Below are 19,453 nucleotides of genomic sequence, written 5' to 3' on the forward strand. Positions count from 1 at the left end.
ACAAACAGAAAAACCTATTTTTGGTTGTCTAATGGAGACAAGGGTACATAGAGACAATCATCGCGATGTTTGGTTGCGGCTATGCCACAATGGCAATCCTTAACGAATTATGACTACCACCCTTTGGGAAGAATTTGGGTATGCTGGAGTGATCAGGTTGTTATGACGAGGCTACATATGAGTGCACAAGTTATCACATGTGCAATACAGAATCCTAGTACGGGGGAGCAGTTCATATGTTCTGCTATCTATGCTTACAATACAGCTGCTGAGAGGATGCAAATTTGGGAGGAGCTTCGAGGCACGAGGGCTGCTTATGGTCACCTATCACTACCATGTATTTTGCTAGGGGATTTTAATGAGACTTTAGCATCCAGCGAACATTCTAGAGCTTTGGATTATCGTACTTACCAAACCGGAATGAGGCACTTTCAGGAAACCATAACTGACTGCTCTTTGCTGGATTTACCTTACACTGGAGCCATGTTCACATGGTGGAACAAAAGATAGGAGGACCCTATTGGTAAGAAACTAGACAGAGCGCTAGTGAATCAAGATTGGTTGACCCGCTACCCTCAATCGAGTGCTCATTTTGATGCTGGTGGTATTTCAGACCATGCTAGATGTTTGATTCGTCTGATTGGAGCTACAAACGAAGTTAGGAAACCATTTCGTTTCTTTAATTACTTGACGTAGCATTCTGATTTCTTGCCCACTATCAAGGAGGTATGGGATACTTCTGGTCCTCTGTTTCACTCTAGATTAGCTCTCACCAGATTCCATCAGAAGTTGAAGCTACTCAAGCAACCCCTCCGTGAACTGAATAGAACACACTACAGTGACCTTCCAGCCCGTACAAAGCAGGCTTATGAAGAGTTATGTGAGTGGCAAAATAAAGTGCTTGCATATCCCACTCCAATAAATTTTGCTGGAGCATCGACTGCGGCGGAAAGGTGGAATCGTTTGGCTTGGATAGAAGAAAAGTTTTTCAGGCAGAAGTCATGTGTTCGCTGGCTCCAAGCCGGGGATCAGAACACAAAATTCTTTCATGCTATGGTTTAGACTCGAGCAGCTAGAAACACCATACAGAGTTTGACAAATGCACAAGGAGATGTACTCACATCCCTTCCTAATATTAAGAAAGAGGCGGTTAGTCATTTCCAAACCTTCTTGCAGAGTCAGGACACTGCTACTGAAGCTGTCTCTGTGGCCTCCCTTCAAGATTTGCTTACGTATCGATATACCAGCGAAGCAGCATCAGTACTGGTGGGACCAGTTACAGCCACTGAAATTAGGCAGGCTCTTCATACGCTGCCAAATGATAAGGTCTCGGGACCTGATGGGTTCACTAACGAATTCTTTGTTGCTGTCTGGCCAATCTTGGAAAGAGATTTCATAGTTGCAGTGCAGTCCTTCTTCTTTTATGGTTTCATGCCGACAGGGGTTAATGCCACAATCCTCTCCCTAGTTCCGAAGGTTACCCCTCCCCAGACGATGAAAGACTTCAGACTTATTGCTTGCTGCAACTTCATGTATAAGGTGATTTCGAAAATCCTAGCTATCATGATGAAGGTAATCTTTCCCGATGCAATTGAGACTAACCAGTGTGCGTTTATAACCGAGCGGCTTCTCCTGGAAAATGTCTTGCTTGCATCTGAGCTAGTCAATGGATACCATAAGAATGGGAACGCGGAGAAATGTGCCATTAAGTTTGATATATCAAAGGCCTTTGATACAGTCAAATGGTCCTTTATCATTGCGGTGTTGCAGGCAGTGGGACTTCCGACTCAGTTCATCCATTGGATCAGGCAGTGTATATCTACTGCTTCATTCTCAGTATCTGTAAACGGTAGTTTGGAGGGTTTTTTCACGAGTGCAAGAGGCATTCGTCAAGGCTGCTCTCTGTCACCTTACCTTTACGTCATTCTCAGTAATGTATTGTCGAAGCTTCTGAATGAAGCAGCCGAGGCAGGAGTTTTCGCATATCATCCTCAGTGTCAAGGGGTGAAACTCACCCATCTGAGCTTCGCTGATGACATATTGGTCTTCACCGATGGCACATCTGAGTCGCTTATGGGAGTTATTGAGGTCATGAACCGGTTTGCTTGTATGTCTGCGCTCTGAATAAATGTGGCCAAGTCTTCACTCTATGCTTCTGGAAGGAATCTGGCACCACTACTAGGCATGGCTTTGGATTTGACTATTGGAGTAGGCACTTTGCCTATACGTTATTTGGGCATGCCATTAACGACCAAGTCCCTTACTAGCCATGACTATGAGCCATTGACAGATAAGATTTGAGGAAGAATGCTTTGCTGGTCTAATAAAAACCTCTCCTTCGTAGGCAGGTTGCAACTTATTAAATCTGTCATATCTATATTTAGTACAGTTAATTTCTGGAGCTCAGCCTTCATCTTGCCTGCTAAGTGTCTAGACACTATTGAGAGTATGTGTAGCGCTTTTCTATGGTCTGGATCACCTACACAAACTCATAAGAAAAGGTAAGCTGGGAAGATCTCTGTTTACCGAAGGAAGAGGGAGGGCTTGGGATCAGGAGACTGCGAGATACAGCTAAGGCTTTCGCCATGAAGCTAATTTGGAGGATTTTCACTCAATCTTCTTCACTTTGGGTTAGTTGGGTGAAGCATTATCTGCTTCGTTATAATTCATTTTGGGATGTTAGAGACGACACAAAGGGGTCATGGATATAGAGAAAGCTTCTCAAGCTAAGGAATGTAGCTTACCACTTTCTTAAAGTCGACATAAGAGATGGTCAGAGCAGTCACTTCTGGTTTGACAACTGGACAGGGAAGGGCCGCTTGATAGATATCACATGAGCTACATGCACTACTTACCTGGGTGTAGTGAGACATGCTAGAGTTAGCGATGCTGGGAACACAGTGGGATGGAGAATCAGAGGACAAAAGAGTAGGCATTTTGGTGAAATCCATCAAAGTATCATGGCGCTGGCACCACCTAATCCTGAAAGCGGAACTGATATATTTTTGTGGAAACATGGGGAAGACGATTATCAGGCCACTTTCTCTGCCTCAAAAACTTGGGACCAATTGCGAGTTAAGAAGCCTAAAGTCGCTTGGAGTCGGGTGGTGTGGTTCTCACAAGGAGTCCCTCGATTTTCCTTTATCACCTGGTTAACCGTTAAAAACAGATTGTCAACAGGGGATCGAATGAGGCAACGGGGTCTGGTGCAGGGTTGTGTGCTTTGTGGGGAACGAGATGAGACAAAAGATCACCTCTTCTTCGCATGTCCATATTCCTATACAGTTTGGGAAGGCCTTGCAAGCCGATTAATGGGAAGAGGAATCAACCTAGATTGGCATTGGACTATCAATTGTTTGCAGCGACTGGGGGAGAAGAGAATGGACACTATTCTCGCAAAGATGTTACTGCAGAGTGTGATTTACCATCTGTGGAGAAAACGTAATGCGAGACGACATCACCAAACATGGACAACCACTGATCAACTAAGAAGGGTCATTGACAAGGCCGTTAGGAACAAGATTGTGTCATTACGGTACAAGTTTGATCACAAATATGGAGGTCTCCTCTAAAGATGGTTTGAGGTTACCACATAGATCAGATATTTTTTTCTTTTCTACCATAAGAGTAGAAAGTTTATAGTCTAGAGGTTGGGTTTGTATATAACATTTTTTAACTGATCAATAAATTTCAAATTTCATCAAAAAAAAAAACACATTTTATACTAGTGCTAAAAAGTCTTTGTCATTTACTCCCTCTGTGAAAAAAATGCATGTTCTTGCATTTTTTTACTTGTTTCTAAAAAAACAATGTTTTAGATTTTCTATGTATTTTTAATATAATGAATTGTAAACTAGAAGGAATGTTAATTGATAATTTTTGGATTTATTGGATTGCTATTAGTTTAAATTTATGGAAAATTGTTATAATTATAAAAATTAATGCATTGATAGTTAAATATTTCATTTTTCTTCATATTTGTGAAAAATCTAAAACATGCATTATTTAGAAAGAGAAGGAGTATTAAGTAAGAAATCTAAGAAATAAAAATTCAAAAAAGGTCTAGGCAATTAAGTAGTTGTATATATATTTTGGGTGAATTGGTTGAATTAAATAAAATTTTAATTTTTGATTATATGGCTAATAATAATATATTTTATTTTTAAATAAAAATAAAATATATTAAATATTTATATAACAAAAAAACTGCATCTGTTTAGAATTTAATCAATTTATTGGTCACTATATAATATATATATATATATATATATATATATATATTATATCTTAAATATATTAATAATTTATTTTAAATAATATTATTTTGTTCTCACTTTATCTCAAAATTTATTCAACCATACAAAATATCATTTAGTAAGTTTTGTATTTTGTAAATTTACATCCTGCAGTTTCTAATGTCATCGGGTAAAATAGGCTTGGGCGTTCGGGTCTTCGGGTCAGGTTCGGATCTTTTCGGGTCCTAAATATTTAGATTCAATAGGTACTTAGAAATTTTCGGTTCGGGTTCGGATCGGTTCTTCTCGGATCCGGGACGGTTCGGGTCTATAATTAAAATACCCGTAAAATACCCCTAATTTTTCGGGTCCATATCGGGTCCGAGTCGGGTTCGGGTATTTAGGATCTGAAAAGGACATGATATACTCAATTCCATCAACTTTAATTGAATATTTGTCATATATATCTAAAATTGTACAAAACAACTTAAATGAAACTATTAATAATTAAAATAAAACATTTTGAAACTCTAAATTTTACATTTTAAATCTTTATATTACTTTAAAAATGTTAAAAAATAATAACAATGTTGTTAACAAAAGATATTTCAACTAAATCATAAAATAATATATATAAAATAGAACACAAAAACATCTTTTTTTTTAGATATACATGTTTTTAAGTCGGGTACAAATCGGTTCTTATCGGGTCGGGTCTATTCGGGTCGGTTCTTTTCGGGTCGGTTCCTTTTCGGTTCTGGTTCTTTCGGGTAAAAAAAATTTAGCCCCAAAAAGTACTTGTAAATTTTCGGTCCGGTTCCGGATCGGGTATTTTTAAGTCGGTTCCGGTTCGGTTATTCGGGTCCAGGTTAAAATGCCCAGGCCTAGGGTAAAAGAAAAAAGAAGAAAAGGAAATAAAAAGAGGACAGAAGAAACGTCTGGTCACGGGAAGTGGGAAGTCGTGTCCTCGTCTACTTTCGTCTTCTGGCGGGAAGCCCTAGAGAGGAGAAGTCGAAACACTTTGTGGTGAGAGCAAAGAGCTACGAAACGAAGGAGAGAGAGAGAGAGGATGCACTGGATTGCCAGCAGAAACGCCGTCGTTTCGCTCCCTAGATGGCGTTCCTTCGCCTTCCTCTTCCGCTCGCCATTTCGCACTCACTCTTCCCTCAAACCCTCCCCTCTTCTACTGTAATCTCCTCTTTATAAGCTTCCTATTTGTTTCTCTTGCTACTATTTTGAGAAAGTTCAGATTTTGTATATCGAAATTCACGTTTTTTTTTTGAAGTATTGGAGTTAAATTTCTCAACTTTATCACTTTTTTATTTGCTTATGAGCTCGTTATATGGTTGTGAAAATGTCATAATGATATATTTGTGTGTTTCTTGATAAAAAGTAATACAAGGTACTCTGAGAGGAGATACTGTTTAGGAGATGGAAAGGCTGTGAAAGGAATCACTACGGCTTCTTCTAAGAAAGTTAAGACCAAGTCTACTGATGTTCTCACTGACAAAGATCTCTCTCATTTGCTCTGGTGGAAGGAGGTAACCATCCTGTTTTCCATCTTGTCAAGAGTCTCTTGTTATGGTTTTCGTTAAATGAAAAGAAGAAAGAGTTGCTGACATTGTCTTCCTGGATATTTGACTGATGCAGCACCCACTCTCGACTTACTGATTTTGTATTTTGTATCTTCTCTGAACACTTTTCAGAGATTGCAGACATGTAAGAAACCATCTACTCTTCAACTTATCGAAAGACTTATGTACACCAATCTACTTGGTCTGGACCCCAGCCTGAGGAATGGAAGGTCAGTTCTTTTCCCATTTCCTGTCTCTAATCCTTTTTGAGCTTAATTATGAATTAGTAACTAGTATATCATCGAGTATGACTTATTTAGGAGACTAACATTCTTTCTTGGATGAGATTTATTGAGAATCAGAAAGATGTTTAGAGTCTCATATTTTAAGTTGTAAAGCTGTAAGTAACCAAATTGGTTGTCGGTAACTTTGTTGCCTTTGTTTATGCAATCCTATGTTAATGGATTGCTTTCATTTCAGTCTAAAAGACGGAAACCTCAACTGGGAGATGTTGCAGTTTAAGTCAAGGTTTCCACGTGAAGTTTTGCTCTGCAGAGTATGTCGCTTTCTCTGTTTTGATTTCTTCTTAGTTAATTTTAAGAAAAATGGACAGTCCCATGAGTTTTCTGATCTCTGTTACTTCAGAACAACAACTAGTAGAATGCTGCTAAATTAGATATCAGATTATGACAAATTTTCCTGCAATCTTTCCTTCTTTTCAGGTGGGAGACTTCTATGAGGCTATTGGGATAGATGCATGTATACTGGTTGAGTATGCTGGTCTAAATCCTTTTGGTGGTCTTCGCTCAGATAGTGCTCCAAAGGCTGGCTGCCCAGTTGTGGTACAAAATCCTTATCTTCTTCTTTTAAATTTTTTTTTTTTTTAATATTAAGCGTAATTGATGTGAATAGCAATACTGGAGTGGGCATTGTGTTTATACATGATAAAAATAACTCACCTCTGGCATTGTTTTTTTTTTTAATTGGTCTCTTTAGTTGTTATTTGCACAATCTCAATATGCACAAAGAAACATCACACTATCACAGTTTCTGAGTCTTTTCTTTTATTAAAGGACTTGGGGGCAAATTTCATAAGTAGCTTTTTAGTCGCTATTGCTTACACGAAACTACGTCTTTTGGTGCCTTTTGTTGGATAGTAAACAAAAGTTGGTGTAGATAAATTGTACCACTAATGCATTCTATCATTTTTTACTCATTCCTTCTACGATTGATTTTTCTTTTACCACGAACTCGTCGTAGCAATACAGTTTTATTACTTTTTTTTTTCTTTCTGCAGAATCTTCGACAGACTTTGGATGATCTAACACGCAACGGTTATTCAGTGGTGAGTTGAGAGAGAAATAGTTCTTACCATTTTCTGATCCTTAAGCATGTTAAATTAAAACAATCTGTATGACTATCGTTGCGTGTTTTTTCTCCACTCTAGTGTATTGTGGAGGAAGTTCAGGGGCCAACACCAGCTCGTTCTCGAAAAGGTCGATTCATTTCAGGGTAAGATGATTTCACAAGCAGCCAAACACACTGTAATATTTGTTCCTATGACATTCAGTTTTCTGACATGTATTTGTAAGTATCTAGGCATGCACATCCAGGAAGTCCTTATGTATATGGGCTCGTTGGTGTGGACCACGATCTTGACTTTCCGGAGCCTATGCCGGTCGTTGGTAAGTATGCCTTGTATTTATAATAACCTAGTGAACATTTCAGGTCTTCATTTTTTTGTACATACGTATTAGTGTATTACATGACTTGCTTTGTTTTGTAATTACAGGGATATCTCGTTCAGCAAGGGGGTATTGCATGATATCTATCTTCGAAACTATGAAAGCATATTCACTAGATGATGGTCTAACAGAAGAAGCTCTGGTCACCAAGCTCCGCACCCGTCGCTGTCATCATCTTTTCTTACATGCATCATTGAGGCACAATGCATCAGGTTTTGCATATTAATAATAACTCTACATGTTACCCACTTTCAGATAAGTTGGATGTTGTAGTTTAGCATATGGTATAGCAAATCAGTTTAGAGTGTCAGGAGACTATTATAATAATAATACTATTTACAATTTGTGTCAGATTTTATTAACTTTTAAGCTTTATTGTCTCTTATGATACAATTCTTGAAAACTTAACTATGCAGGGACATGCCGGTGGGGAGAGTTTGGGGAAGGAGGTTTACTCTGGGGAGAGTGTAGTGGGAGGAATTTTGAATGGTTTGAAGGAGATACTCTTTCCGAGCTCTTATTAAAGGTGATAACTACGGACTTTGGATGCTGTTTAAATATGCTATTTACTTGTGACATTTCAGTTTGGTGAAAAAACAAACGAGTTTTTTTTTTCCCCTCAGGTCAAAGATGTTTATGGTCTTGATGATGAAGTTTCCTTTAGAAATGTCAATGTACCTTCAGAAAACCGTCCACGTCCATTGCATCTCGGAACGGCTACACAAATTGGTTAGTGTTTCACTAGAAAGTCTAAGAGTTTTGGAATGGTAAAGCATGCTAATAATATACTTTGTGTCACTGCAGGTGCCTTACCTACTGAAGGAATACCTTGTTTGTTGAAGGTGCTGCTTCCATCTACGTGCAGTGGCCTGCCTTCTTTGTAAGCAAATTTACTGAAAGAAAAAGGTATTCAAAGCATCATCTGAGGGTAGAGAAAGTTGATTTTGTTGCCTTTTTGATTTCAGGTATGTCCGGGATCTACTTCTAAACCCTCCTGCTTATGATATTGCTCTGAAGATCCAAGGTAATTTGACCAATGTGAAGACTTTTCTTAGTTTATTCCCTTTTGGTTATGATCTCAAGGCTTGGCATTCGTCTTGACAAACTATTGTTATTTGCAGAAACGTGCAAGCTCATGAGCACAATAACATGCTCAGTTCCGGAGTTTACCTGTGTTTCATCTGCTAAGGTTTTAAGTCACTTGCTGGAGAGCACTCTTCTAAAAGCACCTTTTGTGCAGCTTATAGATGCTAACATCTATTTACATCTCTGTGCAGCTTGTGAAGCTTCTTGAACAACGGGAAGCCAACTACATTGAGTTCTGCCGGATAAAACATGTGCTTGATGAAGTATTACATATGCATAGACATCCTGAACTTGTGGAAATGCTGAAGTTACTGATGGAGCCTACTTGGGTGGCTACTGGTTTGAAGATCGACTTTGAAACTTTTGTAAGTTTATGCATTTAGTTTTACCAACCTCGTGTTTCTTCAGCTGATGTATAAGAATATAAGTTGAATGTTTGTGGTTTCTTGCCAGGTCAATGAATGCCATTGGGCTTCTGACTCGATTGGTGAAATGATCTCTCTAGATGACGATGAAAGTCATCAGAACGTTAGTAAATGTGCTAATATCCCGAACGAGTTTTTTTATGATATGGAGTCTTCATGGCGTGGTCGCGTTAAGGGAATCCATATAGAGGAAGAAATCACACAAGTGGCCAAATCGGCAGAGGCTTTATCTTTAGCGGTAAGTATTCAAGAATTTAACTCTTTTTCTTCTAATATTTTATGATCTTATGGGACTCTCAAGAAGAAACAAAACATCGTATAGGTAACTGAAGATTTTCACCCTATTATATCAAGAATCAAGGCCATGGCTGCATCACTTGGTGGCTCAAAGGGAGAAATTGTGTATGCAAAAGAACATGAGTCTGTCTGGTTCAAAGGGAAACGGTTTACCCCATCTGTGTGGGGTGGTACTGCAGGAGAAGAACAAATCAAACAGCTGAAACCTGCTTTTGACTCGAAAGGGAAAAAGGTTGGAGAAGAATGGTTTACGAGTCAAAAGGTGGAAGCTGCTTTAGTCAGGTTGTCTCTCCCTCTGTAAGAAACTTTGGTTCATCAATACTGTCTACGTATTGATAATCATACTAGGCGTTCGTTGCAGATATCATGAAGCTACTGAGAATGCAAATGCCCGGGTGTTGGAGCTGTTGAGGGAATTATCTACTAAACTGCAAACAAAAATAAACGTTCTTGTCTTTGCATCTATGCTTCTCGTCATTGCAAAAGCGTTATTTTCTCATGCTTGGTATGTTTGTGTGTTTAATCTATTTCCATTAAGAAAGATTAATTTATGTGGTTTTAATGTAAACTGCTGCAGTGAAGGGAGAAGACGAAAATGGGTTTTCCCAACTCTTGTTGGATTCAGTACAGATGAGGTAACTCTTCTTACTGGTCGTTGATTATTCTGTCTCAATGCTTTTGGTCTTATTCTTATATCTCATGTTTGGATAATGTAGGCCGCAAATCCATTAGATGGTGGTGCCACTCGAATGAAGCTGACTGGGCTATCACCTTATTGGTTTGATGTAGCTTCTGGAACTGCTGTTCACAATACGGTCGACATGCAATCACTGTTTCTTCTAACCGGACCTAATGGTGGTGGTAAATCGAGTTTGCTCAGATCGATATGCGCAGCTGCTTTGCTTGGAATCTGTGGTTTTATGGTTCCGGCTGAATCAGCTTATATCCCTCACTTCGATTCCATCATGCTTCATATGAAATCTTATGACAGTCCTGTAGATGGGAAGAGTTCTTTTCAGGTAATTACCAAACTGAATCTGTTTATTTCAATAGGAAGCCGTTTTGATATATTCTCTTACATGTTAACATCAGGTGGAAATGTCGGAGATACGGTCTATTGTAAGCCAGGCTACTTCAAGAAGCCTAGTGCTTATAGATGAGATCTGCAGAGGGACAGAGACAGCTAAAGGCACCTGTATTGCTGGTAGTGTGATCGAGAATCTTGACGCAAGTGGTTGCTTGGGTATTGTTTCTACACATCTCCATGGAATCTTCGATTTGCCTCTTACGGCCAAAAACGTCACGTATAAAGCAATGGGAGCACAGAATGTGGAAGGGCAAACAAAACCAACATGGAAACTGACAGATGGAGTTTGCAGAGAGAGTCTTGCTTTTGAAACAGCTAAGAGAGAAGGTGTTCCGGAGACAATTATCCAAAGAGCCGAAGCTCTGTACATCTCCGTTTATGCCAAAGACGCATCGTTTGGGGTTGTCAGGCCAAACAAAACGGAGACTTCATCGAACAGTGGCCGCGAAATCAGCAAACCAGTCAGCTCTGAGAGAAGCTTAGAGAAGGACTTGGCAAAAGCTATCGTTAAGATTTGTGGGATAAAGATGAATGAGCCTGTAGGTTTAGAATGTCTTTCAATAGGTGCTCGAGAGCTTCCACCTCCATCTACAGTTGGTTCATCATGCGTGTATGTGATGAAGAGACCAGATAAGAGATTGTACATTGGACAGGTATACTTCCATATCACTATTAAGTAATCTTCTGAGGATTTGTGTTAATGTAATGAAACTGCAGACGGATGATCTTGAAGGAAGAATACGTGCGCATAGGGCAAAGGAAGGACTGCAAGGGTCAGGTTTCCTATACCTTGTGGTACAAGGTAAGAGTATGGCTTGTCAGATAGAGACCCTTTTGATTAACCAGCTCCATGAGCAAGGCTATTCTCTAGCTAACTTAGCCGATGGAAAGCACCGCAATTTTGGGACGTCATCAAGCTTGACTGCGTCAGATGTAGTCAGTATCTCCTAGTTTCAACATTAGCATTGAGTGTAGAAACTGATAATCTCGCTCTCTGTTTGGGTTTGTGCTGCAGTTGCGCATTTTAGTTTGGCTTAGGAAGTTAGAATTAGAGTAGATTAAAACCTAGGCATATGCCATAAGGAAAGAAAGAAATGTACGCCGTTTTGCTTTTTGAGGTTTTTGGAGATATTGCAAACGGCAGGCGGTTGGCAATTACCCTTATTTTGGTCTTCGGGTGTAATTGTCACATTTTCATTCAACCGAGATTTGTAATATTTCAAACGAAGAGAATCTCCTGCATTTTTTGTTTTTTTTTCGAAATGTGGTAAACTTCTTCATTCCTTAATAATTAGGAATGTGACCAACTTTAAACAAAAGATTACAAGGACCAATAAACACAACACTGGAATTGGAAAGCCTTGTTTATTCAAAACAAAGGAACGACGTGGTTTCAATTATAATTGGAAACTACGTCGTTTTATTTATCTTCTTGCCCAAAAAAAAAAAGGGGGCAGACGATCGTTATTCCTCTTCTTCTGATTGCTCTCTCTCCGGAATTGAAACATTCGCTTTTGTTCGTCGATCTTCTTCGATCTCTGTTTCAAAAGAAAGCATTGCACTGATCTTATCTTTATCTCAACCTTGTAAGTGCCCTATATCTCGTCGCCAATTTTGTAGTTTAGGGATTTTCGTATCGACTGAGTTATTTGATTCTGTGTCTAGTTCAGATTATTTTTGATTCTGTGAATTATTTTATCATAATTCATACGGAAAGACCATTAGATTATGATTATGTGATGCCTAAGTGCAGTGGGACATGGACGAGGTAGTAGTACAAGTGGAGAAGACGAAGAGAGAATGGGAGGACGCCTACGAGAAGACCATCGAACATATCATTGCCATACAAGAGTACGGTAAATCAAGGAGAGAAGGAGAGGAGAAGATTTCTCTACAGAGGCTCAACGGGTTGGCTCAGGATGGTCTTTCTCTTCTCAATTCTCTGCAATTCAATCTCGATCTTCTCGCCCCTCAGCTCCCTTCTGATGACCAGGTCCAATCCACTCAGTCTCTGCTTGAAACCTGGAAGAATCAGTATCAAAGGTATGTGCTTTCTTTATGACAGCCAACGATTAGGTTAGCTCAAGATTGATCTTGGCTTAGGAATACTTGAAGTCATCCCATCCATATGTAGTATTTGGAAGATTGATCTTGGCTTAGGAATACTTGAGTTTGATCTCGAATTCTAGTACAGCAAGAGAGTTAGAGCATGACTTATTAATGGGTGTTGAGACCAGACCAATTTTGAGTTTTGCCTTTCCTACAATTTTGTCAAGCATTTATCAAATACAACAGTGTATGAAAAGCATTGTTCACAATAGCAGCACCAGTTAAGTTCTTTTGTCTAGTTTAAGAAATCGATTCTTGTTTTTGTGGTCAGTTTGAGGGTTAACCTGAGAAGTGCTAATTTGAAAGCAAAGGATAACATGAGGAAAGCTGCTCAGCAAGAGGTAAGTCCGCACTCTCTCTGCTCTGCTGCTGTTTTCACCCGCATTCTCCTTTGAATCCCTTTTCTTTTCTTTTCTTTTTTATATAAAGAGTGCTTACAATGATTGTAGAGAGAGCTTCTCCTCGGTGGTGGTACAGAGTCCACTGATCTCAGACGTAAACGACAGTAAGTAACTGTTTCAAACTCTGTTACATCAGTCCTGCTTAACCCATTCTCTTCTTTAAAACAATTTTACTTGTATTTTTTTTTTTCTTTTGCTTATTGGTTGAAGTAGCACACTCTATCATATAGTTCACTGTTAGTCTCGGTGAATCTATGACGTTCTTGGCTTTTTTGTAGAGCAAATGCTGGAGTGACGTCGGATGCTGAAAGCATAACTGAAAGTCTCAGGCGTTCACGCCAGCTAATGGTTCAGGTCAGAACAGCTCTTTTCTGCTTACATCCTGCTTGCTTTTCTTTTTCTGCTCTAGACCAAAGAAAACAACCCATAAACAAAAGTTAAAACTGATTCAAATATCCTCTCTTGACGTTTGGGGGTTACAGGAAGTGGAGAGAAGTACAAACACACTCGTGGCTTTCGGTATGTCAATCGATAATGTTCCAATCTGACCTTATGATTAAAGTGTTTAGTGAAGATAGTTAAGACACTAAATCTGACATATTATCTGTGTTTACTTTCGTAGATGAGTCTACTGGAGTACTTAAGAAAGCCGAAAGTGAATACAAAGGACACAGGTCTCTGTTATCGAGGACCCGTAATCTACTTTCTACAATGCAGCGTCAAGACGTAATTGACAGGTACTTGAAAAAGAATAGATTCTCTAATAAACCAACAACAACTCTCCTGGTGAATGATATGGTAAAATAAGAACTCTTATTGTCCTGTCAACAGGGTAATCCTCATAATTGGATTTTCTCTCTTCGTCTGCGCTGTTCTTTACGTTGTTTCAAAGCGGATTGGAATCCTGAAACTACAGCAGATGGCTACGGCTGCCATTAAAGCTCAGTTGGCTGGAAAAGCAGCGAATGGTGATGCTATGCCTATCGGACAAGAGTTTGATGGAGGAAATACAGTTCCAAATGTAGTAGATATTCCTCTACAACAACGCCTCCACGATGAACTCTGAAAGCTTATTTAGATGTGCTTAAGTTCCTTATACTCGCACTGTATCGAAAGGACTAGTTGCTTGTTACATTGAGTTCATGAATATATATTACTATATCATGTAGGAATGTTCTCCCTAGACGTTTAGGGTCTGCTCTCTGTTCAATTTCTGAAACAGAGTGAGAACAAAAGTTACACAAAAGAACACTCTTGTTGAAGGAACTTGTCATTGTTAGTCAAAATCTTTATGTACCAATTCAATATCCGTTGTATTGCCACTACCACAATCTATCGAAATCAATTCTTTTTAGTAGAATTTAACAAATCTCTACAGAAAAACAGTAATTGGAAAACACTTTTCACTAATCTCAACTGCAAAAAGCTGGAGCTTGTACTTCAATTACTCCTTCGCGTTGAGCTTCTCCAGAAGAATCTTGTTAAGTAAAGCAGGGTTTGCTTTGCCTTGTGACGGTTTCATTACCTGAACAAAAAGCAACACACGAGTCTGAAATTGATTCAAGTTTTCAAGTTAAAGGCTGATCGTATCTGCAAATACCTGGCCAGCAAAAAAAGCCTTGAAGCTTGGTTCTCCCACTTCGGTACTGCTCAAGCTGCTTTGGAGATTTGGAGAACACCTTCATAACCATTTTCTCCATCTCCACAGGATTGGTTATCTGCAGGCTGCAGCATATGTCACACATAAGCAAAAAATCAGTTATGCATTTCTCTGGATCGAACTCCTCATTCTGTGGAATAGTCTTTTTCCTTGATCATTCCTTGGACGGTTCCACCTTTAGCCAATAGCTCAAAGAGTATATGCAAAATTTGAATAAATATCATTGATCTAAACAAACAAAAAAAGATGATACATTTTTAGATTAAAATGAAGTTGAACTGACCTGTTTTCCAATCTTTCCGCTAATGGTTCCATCTTTGATGGCAGCTAGCCTATCAGCTCAGCCAACTCTTGAGGACTAAGTTTAACATTATTGATAGAGAGTTCCTCGTTTTTCAACTAAGCGGCAATATCACTCATTATCCAATTTGCTGCCAACTTCACTTCAGCACCTTTCCTAATGACTGCATCTAAATATTCTACAACCTAAGCCATTCATTCCAACAAAATATAGATATACACCCTCACAACACCGGTAAGAAAGTTTTAACTCTTTTGCTCTCACCGGTAGTTTCCTTGTGAAAATTTTGAGCATATACACTGACGTCATTACCGAGGAAAAGCACATCTTGCATGCTTAGACCCATTGCCTTGTACCTCCGAGCGAGGATGGTCATCTTATACGAAATTAACTTTCACCGGCGAATTTAATTCCGGTTAACTAAACCGATCAAGACCCAAATACGGACAAAAACTCTTAACAGTATGAGTTCAATTTCCAAATTGAATAGAAGCTTAATCCATAAACTAAAGAACTAACCGTATGAGTTCAATTTCCAAATTGAATAGAAGCTTAGGCCCGATTGGTAACATTACGGAATTCGGCAAGTTTTTTTGCCCATCAACAAAAATTGCCGTATGAAAAAAAAGCAAAAACACAAACTTGCATTTTTTGCTGATAAAAATACAAAGAAAAATTTCATTAAGTAGAAACGTGAGTTTTAGTTGATCACTTACAAAATCAACACTTTCACATGATAATATCATTTTAATGATAAATAGTTATGTTGTAAAGAAAATTATATTATAATTTTTTTAATAATATTATAAGATGTCAGTTTATTATTAAAAATGTATATAAAAATAAGCAAAATATTTATAATAAGAAGTAAAGTATTTTTTTAATAAATTTTAGTTATTTTCAGATTTTTTAATAATTAGTTTAATTATTCGTGTTTGTTTTTCTTATAATAAAGTTAATATCATATAAATATTTTTATTTATATAATATGTGTTCCGTCATTCCGTATTTTTAATTTTTCCGCAGCTTAACTATTTTTTACGATTCTGCAATTAAGCGATGTTTACCAATCGTAGCCTAATCTTTAAACTAAACCGAAAAACAAAACTGTTATGAGGTCACCGATAACCAAAACTGTTATGAGTTCAATTTCCTGCTGTCAGCCCTATCTTCAATATCTTATGTAGGTATGTACACATTTCCTTGGAACTGAGGAACTGTACTAAACTGAAAATAAAATTATATTTGAATACAAGAAATTCTCTGAATGGATTCTATATTCCTAAAACTGAAAATCTGAAATATTTACTATTTATAAATTGAATTACCAAAATAATTTAATCTGAAATATTTAAAATCATCCGAAATACTTGATATTTCTATCCAAAAAAACTCTTCCGAAATACTTGATATTTCTATCCAAAAAAGCTCAAAGTATATGATATTTAATAAGAAAACTTAAATTATCCAATATTTCAACTCAAATTATCCAAATCGAATTGGACTCAGTTTTTTTTTTTTTTTTTTGATATTTGATAGTTCCTAACTTTATATCCAAACCATTAACTGAATTGAATTCCATAAATACTTGAAGGTTCTTAAATTTTTATTACCGAAAAAAACTGAAAAATCAAAGTATCCAAACCACAAACAGAAAACCAGATGCTCAGGTCTAATCTTATGAAACAAAAGTAAATTTATAAAAGGTTTAAACCAAAATACTGTAGCGTCTTTGTTACCGGCCAAACCCTCCACCTCCCCGATAGTGACAAACATATCAGGCCTAGCCCATGGTTTTCTCATGTTGATAGCCCACTTTCAGCCAGCAATGTAGATATAGTACTCGACATACTTGGGTGTTATGGCTGGGAAGGGAAACATTTTCTCTTGTTAGATAGACCTCCACTGCTCTCCTTTCTGTCACAGATCTACCGGTATGGATCTCGCACCGTACCAAGCTTGGACAAGTTTAAGTTACAAAATGCAAGTTTGTTCAGGTCGTATTGACATCACATATCTAGACCATGATGGTACATTCATCTTAACTTCTTCCTTAACAGACAGATATTATATCAGTTTTGACCTTCTGGGGGAGATCGCTTCCATCTTTTCTTCTTCTTGAAAGAGAAACTATTCCACTTTTTTTCTTCTCCATGAGAGGAGGATTTTATTTGGTTCCAAAACTGAGAAAATTATATATCCTAACCATTTTGTATTTATAGATAGTGGTTTTCACAGGACCAAAAAATGTAATAGATTTTATTTCAACAAAATTTAGAAATATTAACAAGTTTTCAACGTCACAATATAAAGTGACTATGTTATTTCTTTCAGGAACAGCCGCAATCGTTAGTCAATACATGCACATAGCTTCATGGAATAGTTTTTGCTTTACTATGATGATCAATCATCCTTATCCTAAACTGCTTTCAAGTTTTATTGTTTTTGTCAAAGAGTTTTGATTATCTTTAATCCCAAAGATTAAATGCATGATAAGTTAGGTTTGCAAACAAAAATTCATATTCCCAGGTTTAAGAAATAGTTTTATTGTGGATTCATAATCTTTACCTAATAAGAAAATAATTTTAGTCAAAACCTTATAACCAAAAGAAGAAAGAGATTTTAAAAGATTGATGTAAGAATTTGCCTACCAACACTAGTTATATAAACTAACTAGATTTGTTTTGGCACTCGTGCGTAAGATGATGATGATGAATTGATACATGAACCCCCACCACCCTCCCAAATCTCAAGCTATACTAATATACTATACATCTTTATTTTTATATATAATTTTGGATTACTCATGTCTCTCTATCTTCTAGACTTTTCAAAGACAATAAATCCCCTCTTTCAAACAATTGATTCGGGATAAATAAAAGTAACTAAAAGGTGTTACTTGTTAGGTATAAGGTTTAAGAGCAAACTTATAAAGTAATCAGAGTGTATCTATGTTACAACTCATAAAAATGGTTTCGTCAAAGTGGAAAAGGTAGCTTAAGGTGGATTGGTCTTCAGTGTTTGACAGCCAAACGGGATTTGCTGTCAAACTGGATGCATTGCATTTGCTTAATAAGTTTGTATAATATATATGTTCAAAATTACGTTTTGTCCTAGAGTCTCTGTTTTTTTTTAAAATGTTGTTGATTATGTGTTTTTTTTTTGTGGTAATCATGTTGTTGAATATGTTTTGGTCCTTTAACTTTGTTTGTTCAAATAAGACCCAAAATTTCAAACTTATTTAAAAAAGACATAGACACATTGTAAGCAACTTTAGAATGGATGTAACCCTAAAACTTTCATATGTATCAAGATTGGATATATCAAAATATTTCATCATAATTTTCAAAAAAAAAAAAAAATATTTCATCATCTATTCGTGATTTTCTAAGGCCTTTACTTAATTATTTTCTTTCTATTTTTCGTGTTTTGCCTCTTTAACACTTATTTTCATTTGTATTAAATCTGTATTTTATTATATATTTGACCACACCTTTTACTGAAATGATTAGAAACCCCAGTGACATAAAAAAATAATATAACTACGAAACCAATTAAAATTGATAGTTCAACACATCTTCGATCATGATCGTGTCTTGTATCGTATACAAATTTACGATGGTCAAATCTCGGTATTAGCATTTTTAGAAAAGTTTATCCAAAAATAGCATTCAATGATAAAAAATTTCAAAATATCACTTATTTGATAACAAAACCGTAAATTATTCTAACTCTGAAACCATAATCTCACCTTTACCCTTTTAATATTAAACCCTAAATCATAATCACTAAACATAATATAAAATAAAAGTTATATTTTTAATTAATGCTATTTCGAGAATTTGTTTCCTTATGTACTAGTAATATTTTATCATAAAAACATGATTTATTGCTATTTGAAAGTATTTTCGTTTAGCCGTTCAAACAAAAAGGTTTTTGTTATGAAAAGAACTGGAATTTTATTGTATCTCGGGAATTTGAATAAGGGCAAAATATTATACCCGTAGAGTTAATAACACTGATATAGAGAGAGTGTTTCTTATTAAGGAGAAGAGAAGAGTTTTCGGTGTGTTTACAAACGAACGCAAACGTTCGTATATATAGAAAGAAATTTACTGTGCAAATAGTGCAGCGGACCCCACATCTTTTTATATTTCCAACGAAAGCGGCTCCTCCCTTTTCTTTTGACTTTCGTAACACTCCCCCTTGGGGTCCGGTGTCACTATCCGCTCTCGCTTAACGTCTTTGTTGCCTCGTTAAAAACCTTTCCAGGAAAACCCAATGGGAAAAACCATAGTAAGGTAAAAAGAGTACAACTACGTACGTTCCCCCTCGAATAAGCAGTCATAGATCCTTCTGATGACGCATTCCAATGTTATGGATGTGTTTTCTGAATACCGAGGTAGGGAGTGATTTTGTGAAGAGGTCGGCTGCATTGTCGCATGATCGAACATATCTTACTTCAATCTCTTTATTCTTCTCGAGCTCTTGAGTGTATGAGAAGAACTTCGGAGGTATATGTTTGGTTCTATC

General features: G+C 37.2%; 3 protein-coding genes across 4 annotated transcripts; all 3 read left to right on the plus strand.

The window, feature by feature from the left end:
• Nucleotides 1-2,960: 2,960 nt before the first annotated feature.
• Nucleotides 2,961-3,572, plus strand: LOC106302616. The gene has a single exon (XM_013739082.1). The coding sequence runs from the start codon at nucleotides 2,961-2,963 to the stop codon at nucleotides 3,570-3,572; it is 612 nt and encodes a 203-aa protein (XP_013594536.1).
• A 1,607-nt stretch (nucleotides 3,573-5,179) lies between these two features.
• LOC106306648 (DNA mismatch repair protein MSH1, mitochondrial) lies at nucleotides 5,180-11,691 on the plus strand. The gene is made up of 22 exons (XM_013743330.1): nucleotides 5,180-5,423; nucleotides 5,629-5,776; nucleotides 5,942-6,039; nucleotides 6,290-6,365; nucleotides 6,532-6,651; nucleotides 7,107-7,154; nucleotides 7,257-7,321; nucleotides 7,409-7,494; nucleotides 7,602-7,766; nucleotides 7,971-8,080; nucleotides 8,178-8,283; nucleotides 8,359-8,434; nucleotides 8,520-8,578; nucleotides 8,676-8,743; nucleotides 8,832-9,005; nucleotides 9,094-9,303; nucleotides 9,388-9,644; nucleotides 9,724-9,867; nucleotides 9,940-9,997; nucleotides 10,079-10,381; nucleotides 10,455-11,102; nucleotides 11,167-11,691. The coding sequence occupies exons 1-22, from the start codon at nucleotides 5,305-5,307 to the stop codon at nucleotides 11,398-11,400; spliced, it is 3,372 nt and encodes a 1,123-aa protein (XP_013598784.1). The 5' UTR covers nucleotides 5,180-5,304; the 3' UTR covers nucleotides 11,401-11,691.
• Nucleotides 11,692-11,852: 161 nt separating this feature from the next.
• Nucleotides 11,853-14,123, plus strand: LOC106303624. 2 transcript variants are annotated; one of them, XM_013739912.1, is made up of 8 exons: nucleotides 11,853-12,035; nucleotides 12,203-12,492; nucleotides 12,830-12,899; nucleotides 13,008-13,063; nucleotides 13,238-13,313; nucleotides 13,442-13,478; nucleotides 13,582-13,696; nucleotides 13,791-14,123. In XM_013739912.1, the coding sequence occupies exons 2-8, from the start codon at nucleotides 12,209-12,211 to the stop codon at nucleotides 14,023-14,025; spliced, it is 873 nt and encodes a 290-aa protein (XP_013595366.1). In that variant the 5' UTR covers nucleotides 11,853-12,035; nucleotides 12,203-12,208; the 3' UTR covers nucleotides 14,026-14,123. The 2 variants fall into 2 exon arrangements, with proteins under 2 accessions (XP_013595366.1, XP_013595367.1); XM_013739913.1 differs by having other exon boundaries at nucleotides 11,872-12,035; nucleotides 12,198-12,492.
• The last annotated feature ends 5,330 nt before the right edge of the window (nucleotides 14,124-19,453 follow it).

The sequence above is a fragment of the Brassica oleracea genome, chromosome C7 (genome assembly GCF_000695525.1).
Source record: "Brassica oleracea var. oleracea cultivar TO1000 chromosome C7, BOL, whole genome shotgun sequence".
Taxonomy (NCBI): domain Eukaryota; kingdom Viridiplantae; phylum Streptophyta; class Magnoliopsida; order Brassicales; family Brassicaceae; genus Brassica; species Brassica oleracea.

Bases quoted from the DNA above. Each gene is read 5' to 3' on its own strand.
- LOC106302616 (XM_013739082.1), top strand. From the start codon at position 2,961: ATGGCGCTGGCACCACCTAATCCTGAAAGCGGAACTGATATATTTTTG.
- LOC106306648 (XM_013743330.1), top strand. From the start codon at position 5,305: ATGCACTGGATTGCCAGCAGAAACGCCGTCGTTTCGCTCCCTAGATGG. The intron at 6,366-6,531 runs GTATGTCGCTTT...CCTTCTTTTCAG, and splicing joins GTGAAGTTTTGCTCTGCAGA to GTGGGAGACTTCTATGAGGC. The intron at 11,103-11,166 runs GTATACTTCCAT...ATGAAACTGCAG, and splicing joins AGAGATTGTACATTGGACAG to ACGGATGATCTTGAAGGAAG.
- LOC106303624 (XM_013739912.1), top strand. From the start codon at position 12,209: ATGGACGAGGTAGTAGTACAAGTGGAGAAGACGAAGAGAGAATGGGAG. The intron at 13,479-13,581 runs GTATGTCAATCG...TTACTTTCGTAG, and splicing joins AAACACACTCGTGGCTTTCG to ATGAGTCTACTGGAGTACTT. The intron at 13,697-13,790 runs GTACTTGAAAAA...TCCTGTCAACAG, and splicing joins CGTCAAGACGTAATTGACAG to GGTAATCCTCATAATTGGAT.